This window comes from Pogonomyrmex barbatus, unplaced genomic scaffold, assembly GCF_055798465.1.
Source record: "Pogonomyrmex barbatus isolate J1 unplaced genomic scaffold, ASM5579846v1 scaffold14, whole genome shotgun sequence".
Lineage (NCBI taxonomy): Eukaryota > Metazoa > Arthropoda > Insecta > Hymenoptera > Formicidae > Pogonomyrmex > Pogonomyrmex barbatus.
The window spans coordinates 630,334-642,349 of NW_028297110.1; the positions used below are offsets into that span (position 1 = coordinate 630,334).

At 28.3% G+C, this 12,016-nt stretch overlaps 2 protein-coding genes across 3 annotated transcripts in view; both read left to right on the forward strand.

Moving 5' to 3' along the window:
- The first annotated feature begins 3,534 nt into the window (after positions 1-3,534).
- On the forward strand, positions 3,535-9,258 carry LOC105424837 (beta-galactosidase). Its single transcript, XM_011635299.2, has 10 exons — positions 3,535-3,724; positions 5,452-5,624; positions 5,803-5,953; positions 6,137-6,200; positions 6,507-6,601; positions 6,692-6,922; positions 7,006-7,177; positions 7,311-7,432; positions 7,554-7,955; positions 8,132-9,258. Exons 1-10 carry the CDS (start codon positions 3,650-3,652, stop codon positions 8,552-8,554), a joined length of 1,908 nt encoding a protein of 635 aa, XP_011633601.2. The 5' UTR covers positions 3,535-3,649; the 3' UTR covers positions 8,555-9,258.
- Positions 9,259-9,390: 132 nt separating this feature from the next.
- Positions 9,391-12,016, forward strand: part of LOC105424838 (uncharacterized) — a 4,112-nt gene continuing 1,486 nt past the window's right edge. Inside the window, exons 1-2 of one of the 2 annotated variants that reach the window (XM_089072854.1) lie at positions 9,391-11,385; positions 11,751-11,918. In XM_089072854.1, coding sequence (XP_088928980.1) covers positions 11,379-11,385; positions 11,751-11,918 — 175 coding nt within the window. In that variant the 5' untranslated portion in view covers positions 9,391-11,378. Of the gene's footprint in view, positions 11,386-11,740; positions 11,919-12,016 lie in introns of those variants that run through there. The other variant, XM_011635300.3, reaches the window with a different exon arrangement.

Consider the following 12,016-nt stretch of genomic DNA (forward strand, 5'->3'; position numbering starts at 1 on the left):
CAAATAAAAAATGTAAGATGAACTGTGATAAAATTAATATGTGTATTGTAAAAGTTATTTCTAATGAAACAATAATTTTAGACTTTACTAATCTTTTTAGGAGATACATTTAATTACTCTTAATTAATTTTGAATGATAATCCTCTTATTTTAATATTCATTTATGAAAAAAACCATTTTTTTTTAGAAATGAAAGACATCCAAAAATTTACATTGAATTTTTCCGATAAAAGGATTATGTGCGGATATATGAATATTATATTACAAATAAAAGCGCACAAATATTTGATAAGAATATTTTAGAATCAAAGTGTACGTTTAATAACATATATATTCGTATATTTTTAATATTCTATTTTCAGTTATTATTCAGCTATTAATTATGTAAATAATAAAAATTTCAAATTACATTATATTTTTTTTGTTCGTATTACTTAGTATATAACTTTTCCAAAACATCAAAATTGACTCTGCGTATGAATATTACTGAATTAGCATACTTTTTTTTTCGTTGTTTGTTTTTGTAAAATTTAATTGCAATTATAAAGAAAACTCTAGAACAATATTCTAAGAATAATTTTAAATGTAAGCGAGATTTTTTTATATAAGATTTATAATCAAAATTATATTATAGTATAAGGCGATTTTTTTTTTAAAGGGTTTAAGGAGTTATTTGAGGCATAATTATATGAAGAACTTATTTTGTGACTTAATTATTCTTATTTGTAACTTGTAATAATTAAAATTGATATATATTTAATGTATTTTCTCAGAATACATTAAAGATAATGGAAATTTAATAATAATATTGGAAATTTAATAATTTTTTCATACTCTTTTGTATAAGAGATTATTGATATTAATCTTTAATATGGATCATTACTGCAAATTTCTTAATAAAAAGATATATCTTTTATGAAATTATAAGAATTATAAGAATTATAAGAATTATATATTATTATAAGAATTGTTCAAATTATAAGGTATCGTTTAATTAATTAATTTTTTTTATATCTACTGGGAAAATACACTACTTAATTTTGAATCGCAATCATAATATTATGCACATTGAATTATTAAACATACAAAAGCTACCGCAGCATAGTTGTTTCTCTGTTAACCCCAATTAACTTAGTATTTTAAAAATATTCGCCACAATATCAAGCGCGTCGACATATATATTAAGACATGGATATTTCCACGTGTGCCATCTGCATTAAGTGGCTTAATTGTCACAAATTTGTTGATCACCGCACGCTAATCGAAGAAATGATGCGGTCAGTGTTCTTACAGCGTCTTAAGATTTGATTTTCTTACAATAATACGAATTGTTAACACTTTTATAGTAGTTTTTAAAAAATGTCATGTGTTTCCATATTCTTTCCTAAATTGTATTTTGCAGCAGTGGCTATTGCCTCATAAGGCAAGAGTCGTCGATGTCTAAAGCTTATTCGAACATTTTAGTAACAAGCTGTACGAAGTGTAGGAATGAGCCCAGCAATAGTAGAAACCACCAATTAATGAGAATTGCCGAATATGATATATATCTTTATACTAGCAGCTCAATTATTCTTCATCACGACAAATGCTTGATGACCTCAAAGTTTCTAAATCACTCGTTTGTAACCAGGATACGAGTTTATATAATAATAATGTTCAAATTGTATGGCTGGTTAAACGTCGTGAGATACCTTGTCTAAATGCGTTGGACGGTACAAGTGTACAGTTAAATACAAGTTAAGTAACAAGTGACTCTTGATATTATCTTTTTTCCGTGTTGTACGTGCTATTATACAAAATTATACAAGCTATTATAAAAAGAAAATATATAAAATATATAAAAAGAAAATATATAAAATTATACAAATTATGATTTAATTAATAATTTAAGACCATTTAAGAGCTTTAATTAACTTAGAGTTTTGATTTTAAAATTCTTTTATATTTTAGATTATTAATTATAAATTTAAATATTATTTAAATTTAATATTATGCAAATCTTTCTAATGTAACTATTTAACGTCAGTTTCAAAATTGCTAAATCGATGATGTCGTTTTTACACCAAATCGGAAAAAATCAATAAAATAAATAAAGAATTAATAATTTAAATTAATAATTAATAAAATGAGAAGAAACAATTAATCGTATTTTGTTGAAAACAATAATATATCTTTGAAACGAGCAAAAATTAAAATAAGCGAAATTTTTGCTTTTAAAATCCATTATCAAATTAATTAAAAAATAAATTATAATTTATAAATTTAATGCATTATATTTAAAATATGATAAATTATTTTCACATAAATTTTTATAAATATTAAAATTTTGTATCGACTGAAGATAAGGAAACAGGTAATAATTAGTTATCGCAATGGATAACAAATTTTAATTACAATCGAAACTTTCAGTGACAACTTAACACGTGCGACGTACGATGGCACAAAAACATATTTCATCACTTTATTCCGTTTAGTTTACCTTTGAATGATAATCTGTACGAATACATGTATATATATATATATATATATATACGTATTTGCGCGCATACGTATACATGTATACGTACGTACCGCGCGCGCGCGCGCGCGTGTGTGTGTGTGTGTGTGTGTGTGGTGTGGTGTGATGCGGTGCGGTGTGTGGTGTGTGATGTGCTGTAGCATGTATGATGTATACACATATACAGATATATATATATATATATATATATATATATATATATATATATATATATATAGTGTGTGTGTGTGTGTGTGTGTGTGTGTGTGTGTGTGTGTGTGTGTGTGTGTGTGTGTGTGTGTGTGTGTGTGTGTGTGTGTGTGTGCGTAAGTATGTATGTATCTTATATCAATAGATATTATAATCGTATAATCTTCTTTTTTGAATTAGATAAAAAAATTTATTATGATGCAAATAAATACTTACAATTAACAGATATAATTAATATTATTACTTAGACAAAAGATAATATCTTGTTTATTGATATTTTGATGCACGAGTAAATTCTTTTGACGCTGTAATCTAATTACTCTATATGTATCTTATATATATATATATATATATATACATATATATATATATATATATAAAAATCATCTAAGTTTAAACACGTACACATACCACTAGGAAAGAATGGAAAACAATTTTGATTTTATTTGTAATAACTGACAATTTTGCTGACAATTTTGCATATAGCTGAATATATAGATATGAAACGCTTATTTAATTTTTTTCAATTAGAATTATAAATGAAGTATTTATGTGCGAAAGAAATTTCGATTTTATTTCAAAGCAATCGCAAAATATACCCCCCAAAGATATATATTTGAATTGCACAAGAGAAACTTTTAGTTAGAAGTTTGAATGTTTTGCTCAACAATTTCGCCGCAATGCGGTGTTTTGATATTGTAATATTTTTTGGGTCCGTAAGTACATGCAAATACCTGCACAATAACAAACTGATACTTGAGCAATACTGCGACCGACGAGTATCGTATCTTCCCAATGATAAACTCTAAACGTTAGTGTCTTATCTTAGACCCGTCGTCAAATTCGTCAGTAACGCGCGAGCGTGGATAGTGAATTAACGATCGCGTAGAAGAGCGCAACTGAAGCACAAAAGACGAAAACGAAAGATTAGCTCGTTCGAAAATGTGGTCATTAATATTCGTAACAATCTTAACATTGGGTAGTGCTATATCGAAGACGGTGAATCTACCAAGTAACGTATGTTAAATTACTATCTATTATGTTACAATACTTTTTATATCTGACTATATCTATATACGTGTAAAATGTATAAATCCACAAATTTTTTATTACGTACAGATTTCTATAAAATATAAAAAAAATGCCTTTTTTTTGTTATTTTGTGTATTTAAAATTTGAAATTAATTTACAAATTAATGTTTCAAGAATTCTTACATTGAAGATCTTTACATACTATTTTTTCCTTGTGAAATGGAAACATTTATATTATCTCTTATTTATTATATCTCCTTTTACATTATTTTACATATTTTATATTTTAATTTTGCGAAATTAAAACTATATTAATGATATTAATAAATTAAAATATAAATGTGCACGGGTATATAAAAGTAAATAAAATGTATAAATTGAAGCAATCAGTAAGTCGATACTGATTGCTTTAACGAAAATAATAATTTAAAATAAAGAGAGAGAATATTGAGATGGAAATTTCACTCATCTTCAAAAAGATAAATAAAATTTAGCATCATTTTTTTATATCAATTAGTTACATTTTTATTAGGAACAATGATGTCATTAACCAGAAAGAATTTTTAAGACTGTCGATTCTGTTGGAAAAAATAGAAAACGGGAAAGGAATAATGAATATCACATTTGGTATATTGAATATCACATTTGGTAGAATAAAATACAACACAATTTATGTGTGATTTGCTATGCAATATACATATGTATATATGTTAATGTAAATTATAAAATTTGTATGCAGATCATAAAGTAGGTTGATTGATTCTACGATTGTCCTCGACCTCGTGTTCTAGATATGGACTATTATATTGTCGATTGAATGAAAAATTGAAGCGTTACTTCTTGAATTTTAAATTTATTTTTTAGGCAATATAGGCAAATAAATAAAATTATTTGTACTGAAAGCACATATTTAACTTTTATCATTATCATAATCTTTTGTAGTAAAAAATGTTTTTAATTAAAATTTAATCATAATTTCCAGTAAACTTAGAATCATTTAGAATCTATGCACACAGATATATGCAAGATAAAACATTTCGATAAATAATGAAAAATTCATAAATGCAATTATATATATGTACCTAATAGTTATTTGCGTTCTCATTGCGACAAACGCGAGGAAAATATTATTCAGAATACTTGTTGCGTTACGTGTTGCGTTACGTTTCTCGTGTGAAAACATATAAATTTATCTTTATGATTAACCTATCGGAGTCGGAATAATGCTACTGGCTGAGCAAAGTTAGGAGATAAAAAAGAAGCAGAGGATCTTTCGGCCGTATTGGCCGTATACTATACCAATACAATAATTATACAATATAATTGTGCAATAATTCACCTCAAATGATATTTCCATCAAAATTTGCTAACTGGCGTAAATTACATAAGACTAGATAATAAAATTATATACGACATAAAAGTTTGTATTAGTAATTTCAAAGTTTATACATATGGCACATGTGGCACATATGGCATATGTGTCACATATATGCCGTATGCATATGTTAATTGAATTGCAAAGTAAAGAAAATAATACAAAGTATAAAAATAAGTACAAAGCGATATCTTTTAAATGTATAACTGTAATATAAAAAGTAAAATTATATTAAATATATTACAAATATACAAATATAATAAATTCAGTAAATTATAATGAAAATTCACTTTTTATTAAATTATTTTAGCAAAACTTTTAAAATAAATAATTGCAGGATACGGAATGGCAATACAGCTTTGAAGTCGATTACGAAAATAATCAGTTTTTATTAGATGGAAAATCCTTCCGATATGTTTCCGGTAGCTTTCATTATTTTCGGGCACCTAGACAGTACTGGAGGGATCGTTTAAGAAAAATGCGAGCCGCAGGACTTAACGCTGTCTCCACGTAAGTTGGATCTCTTTATAATTTGTAATTTATTTTGTGATAATATAAAAAAGTTTTACATTACCGCGTCAGAAAGTTAAGTGTGTAATAAATATTTTATCTATTTATTAAATTTAAGATAATGTTGTATAATATATTCAATTAATATTAAATCTTCCTTTTTATTTTCGCGATATAGTTACGTTGAATGGAGTCTTCACGAACCAGAACCGGGTCAATTTAATTGGGCCGGTGATGCAGATCTAGTAAATTTCTTAAATATTGCGCAAGAGGAAGATTTACTGGTGTTGTTACGACCAGGTCCTTATATTTGTGCGGAAAGAGACTTGGTAAATGTATATATTAACTATTTAATGCAAAGTACTTTCACTGATGTAATCGGTAATCTCTGCAATCTATTTTTTCATTTATTTGAAACAAATCTTAGAAATTAAATCGTTAACTCTTTCGTTAGCTCTTTTCCCCGAATAATATTAAGAAAACATTCTATAATTTTGATAACATATCTTCAGGGTGGTTTACCATATTGGTTGCTCCGTGAAATACCAAATATTAAATTACGTACAAAAGATGCAGGTAAGATATAATTTGTTTTATTGACTTGTTATATAAAAAGATGTTTTAAAATTTTTATATTGTAACAAGTTTATGAAAAGTGAAAAAATATTATTATTTATGTAATTATAAATAGATGCAGCGACTCACAATTGTTGTAACAAGAGACAGCAGTCTTTTTAGTTTTGTTATTTTTTTTTTGCCATTTTTTATTGTTAAAATATTCGCACAATTTAAAATATATTTTATAAATGTGGCATATTATATTATTATAATTAATTGATTCCAATTTTATATTAGTTAAAAATTTTTTCTGTTTTTTCACAGATTACATGAGATACGCTACATTATATTTAAACCAGGTACTAGAAAAAATAAAACCACTTTTAAGAGGCAATGGGGGACCGATAATTATGGTTCAGGTAACACTTACGACCTAAAGTAATATCAATTGAATGTAATGAATCCATTTTTTTGCCACTTTATTGTTGTTATCCTAACGGTTTTAATAGATAGAGAACGAATACGGAAGTTATAACGCTTGCGATACGGAATATATGGACATGCTAAAAGAAGTTTTTGTTAGACAAATCGAAAATAAAGCTCTTCTGTACACAACTGACGGTGCATCTGCATCTTTACTTCGATGCGGATTCATACCTGGTGTATATGCTACTGTCGATTTTGGAACATCCGGCAATGTGACCAATAGTTTCCAATCTATGCGTCTTTATCAGCCACGAGTAAGTAATGTTACTGTCTTGCTACTCAAGAAATCAGTATGAAAAATCCAAATGTTTAGTCAATTATAAAAATTATTACGTAGGGTCCATTAGTGAACTCTGAATTCTATCCAGGTTGGTTAACCCATTGGGGAGAAACTTTTCAAAGAATAAAAACGGAAGCTGTTACAAAGACATTGAGAGAAATGCTTTCTATAGGCGCTTCCGTTAACTTTTACATGTTTTACGGGGGTACAAACTTTGGTCTCACTTCTGGTCAGTAAACTTCCTGTTAATTTTACGTTATAGTAAAATGTAGTAAAATTCTGGTAAAAGTACTATTGACGACAATTAATAAGGCTAATTAAATCGACAAACATATTTTATTCAATTTAATGATCGTCAACAGGAGCTAATGGCGGAGCAGGTGTGTACAATCCACAATTGACTTCGTACGATTACGATGCTCCTTTGACCGAAGCTGGAGATCCGACAGATAAATACTTTGCTATAAGAGATGTCATTGGTCGTGTATGTTTTATGATTTTTTTTGCGATAATACATTGTCGCATTTTTTATTGATTGCAGAAACGCATATTAGTAAATATCATATATATATATATATATACACGTACGCGTTTTGAAATTACAGTATTTGCCGTTGCCAAACATGTCTCTCCCAACTGCATCTCCGAAAGGTAATTATGGGCCAGTATTATTAGAACCGGTGCAGAAATTGCTCGACGCTCGATCTCCATTCGTGGTGATCCGGGAGACTGGAGATCAGCCTAAAACCTTTGAAGCTCTTTCTGTGAATCAAGGATTTGTCCTTTATGAGACAAACTTGCCATCTTCTATTTCGGATCCGGCTGTATTACGAGCAACGACCAAAGATAGAGCGCTGGTTTATGTGGATAATCGATTATGCGGTACTCTAAGTCGCATAGATAAGATATTTACTATACCGCTGGAGAGTCCTTACGGTCGTCGCCTAAGTCTGTTAGTAGAGAATCAAGGACGTCTAAATTTCGGCAATGAAATTCACGATTTCAAGGTATTAGGAAGTATTAAAACAGAATAATAAGCACACAATAGTAATGACAATCTTTTTAGTTATTTGTCATTTATAAATTGTGTGCGTAGTAATTAATTTATGTTAACTCAATAAATATAGAAGAAATGCGTAATTTTAATATTAAATACGTTTGATTTTTTTGTGATGCATCTCAGGGTATATCGGATGTAACTATTAGCGGTACTCCGCTGACTAGCTGGAATATGACAGGATATACATTTTCCGACGTATCCTCTCTCTGGAATATGGCAACAATACGCATCGAGAGTGGAACTCTAAACAATGGTCCGGTATTTTTACGTGGACGATTCACGATTACTGGGCAACCACTCGACACATTTCTGGATACTACCGGTTGGGGAAAAGGAGTAGCTTTCGTCAATGGTCACAATCTCGGCAGATACTGGCCAGTAGTAGGTCCGCAAATTACCCTGTATGTTCCAGCTCCTTATCTTCGTACAGGCGAGAATGAGTTGATTATGTTGGAATTGGAATATGTATCGCAAACAAGGAAGGTAAAGTTCCAATCTGTACCTAACTTGGGTAGAGTGAATCAAACTCTAAGCTCGAGTGATTAAACACGATTATATGGAATAGATTATATATACTGGATTATGTATTCTTTGCATTATTTGCATTATCCAAAATAATAGAACATCTTAAAATATCACATTTTTAAACTAGCTTTACAAAAAGCCTATCCCTCTGTAGCTAAAGTTATTTTAAATTCTAACAACTGCGTCATTTATTCTTTATGCCATCTAATACAGCAATATTTTTAAATTCGTACTCGTAATACGAATACTTTCAAACATTATAAATAAATACTTGGAAGAACAACACACGTGCATCTCTATCATACCGATATTCATAATTTCATTCTTACTTCAAGATCGTCTTGAGTAATGTCTTAAGATGCCAATACGTTTCTGATTTTACTTATGACGGCTTAAATCTGCGCGCGCGCACGCGCGTGTGTGTACTTTAAATATAAGAATGGATTATGAATATTGATTGTAGAGTTAATACGAGATATGTCTCTAAAATACGAAGAATTCAACAAAAATTATACAAATGTGTAATTAACAAAACGAAATATCGTAAAACAAATCATCTATTTTGTATCCTATTGTTCTTTTAATGGATGTAACAATTAAAAGTAATGTGATTTTATAAACAATAATTATATATGAGAGATATAAAACGTACACAATATTAAATTAAGTTTTATGCACATATGTTATTTAACTATAATAAATAAAATACATTTCTATGATTTAAACTCTAATTTTATTTTAAATACTAGCAATGTAAGAAAAAGTACAATGTTAAAATAAATACATTTTGGCGACGTGGGTTTGTAAATGAAAATCTATTCTATATTATTTGAAATATATCTGCGATATATGTTGATAATCATGATAAATCTTTATGTAAATATATAAAATTTTAATAAATGACATCAATGATATGAAATGCACGCCAAGTATTTCATCTATGTAAAGAATTTATGTTCCTCTAATGAGGCATATTTTTTCAAAATAACAAGATTCTTATACAGCAAATTATAATAGAAAAAATAATATTAATAAATAGTATCTAGTTAAATTTTTAATGTAAATGAAAATTAATTTTTTCGAAATATTGCATTATTATTTATGTAACATGGAATATTATTAAAATATTTATATTATATTATGATAAATTGAATTAAGATATACATGTCTCATTTATAATAAAAATGACACGATAAATTATTTTCTTGAAAAAGATTCTAAAATTATATTACAAGATTATTAATCTGAGAAAAAACTTTATTTTCATTTTATTTGACTTGTCAAAAATTTTGTGAGGAGAAAACTGGATTTATATGGATACCATGAAGAATACCATCGAGAAAAAACGAGAAAAACTCAGGAACATTTAGAACGGTAATTTATACTCTACGGAAAAATCGATCGGTTTTGATAATACACACCGCTACACAGCAAAATCATGTACATTGTTGCCTATGGTCGATGAAGAACCGATTTGTAAAGATCCTGCGGAGCATTCAATGGCTTTAATATCCTCCGCGTTGACAAATGACGTTCCGCACGGCAGGACATCCGATGGCCCGATGCTACACGACGAATTATCTCACCTCCTCTTTTGCGCCAATGCTTCCAAGCGAATATTATAGGTGTAGATAATAATGAGTGCGATGACAAAGCACTATTGCCGGCTAACTGCTTCATAAGCTTTATCCATATAATAAAGTCTGTCTTGCGGTCTAATGGACGCGTATGAAACATATTTTTATACAGATGTATAAATAAATAGATATTAGGGAACGCGGATGTTATTATAAACGTGTATTTAACGACAAATGTATTTTCGTTCAATGCTGATTAAACATAGGAGACTGGTCATGAGAAATGTAATAATAATTGGATGTAATTATATCAAAAAGAATCATATTTCTTTCTTGAGGATTTTATTAGCTTGTAGAGAGTATCATATGTATATTTGTTATATATATTTTATATAAAATTTAGAAATGGTGTAAAAGAAATATTATAAAATCTAAATGATAACATCGGACGATGAACTTTTATGCGTGTTTAAGTTTATATAAAAAAGATTTAATCGCCATACTTTATAATTTTATCATTCAATCTCTCATAACAGAAGTTATTAAATGAGGCTAAATATTTCGTATGGCCTCATCTTATCGCGCTACGTGAAATTTATATTGTGTTTTTTATTACAGTGTTTATTATGGTACCAGACGGCGCCAATAGTAGTATAATACAGTCATATTATCTCAGAAATTGAAAGTCATGGCAAAATATTAGAATCAAGAATATAGTTATAGTTAGCTATATTATAAGTTTAAGTTAAATATAAGTTTTGACATATTAATTCCAAAACTTTTCACCGATTTTTGTAACGGTCCCTGTTGAGATCCCAAGCGTTTTTTTTGGAGTTAAAAAGAGCTTTCGCTTATAAAGAAAATTTTGTTTGAGTGATAGTGACGTGAGAAATACAGTAATAATACTTTCTCTAATTTAGAATAACATTTTTTTTATTGTTCTATTATAAAAATGTTTTGTATAAATACGGAATGTTGTTAAATACAGGAAATTTATTAAAGTATACTACACAGACAACAAAGCGTTTTCGACGATCAAACTCCGCCCTTTGCGAAAACGCCGCCTTCGACATGCGCCGGAGGATCGTTCGCGGTTGCACCATTTCTTACTTTTAATCACGCGTTTAATCTGTCTGAAGTGGTAACACGTTACGCATATAAAGAATCGTATAAGAATTGACGCGTTAAACTCATTCATTTATCGTAAAATCAGTTATTCATCCAATCTGACAAATCGTCATAATAATAAGTAATAATAAATTGTCATAATGTCCAGTAAGTGTAAAACATTGAGATATAAAGTTGCTATAGAGACTAAATTATAACGAAACATATCAAAAACCAGATACATACCAAAGAGGATAATAAGATAATAAATAAATTTTAACATGACAGTTTTATTTGTTAGAAACAACATGTATCTTTTTATTATGTGTAGTGAAACATTCCTCATCGCATTATCAATGTGGTATGACAAATTTTTATAAAATCGCGATGTATATATTTCTTATAAACATATTGTATTTAAATAAAATTGTAATAAACATAAAGATGTTTCTTAATTGCACACATTTAAAAAGATGCTATAATCTAATATTATATAATTTTAATGTAATCGATTGATCAAAATATGTTAATAGTGTGGAACGTAACACAAAATGCACCCTTGGACTTAAGTAGACATGGAACTGCATGGAAAACAAGTGTTATTAGTACTTTTAAATTTCAACGACGTCTTCCTTGTCAAACTTGCGGTAAAAGTTTTGACAGGCCTTCTCTTTTGAAAAGGCACTTGCGAACACATACAGGTAAATTTGATAGAAATATATAAAGAATTCAATTTTATTAACTTTTATTTAAAAATGTTAAAAGATAGACCAACATATTAATATTAGTTTTTGATTAA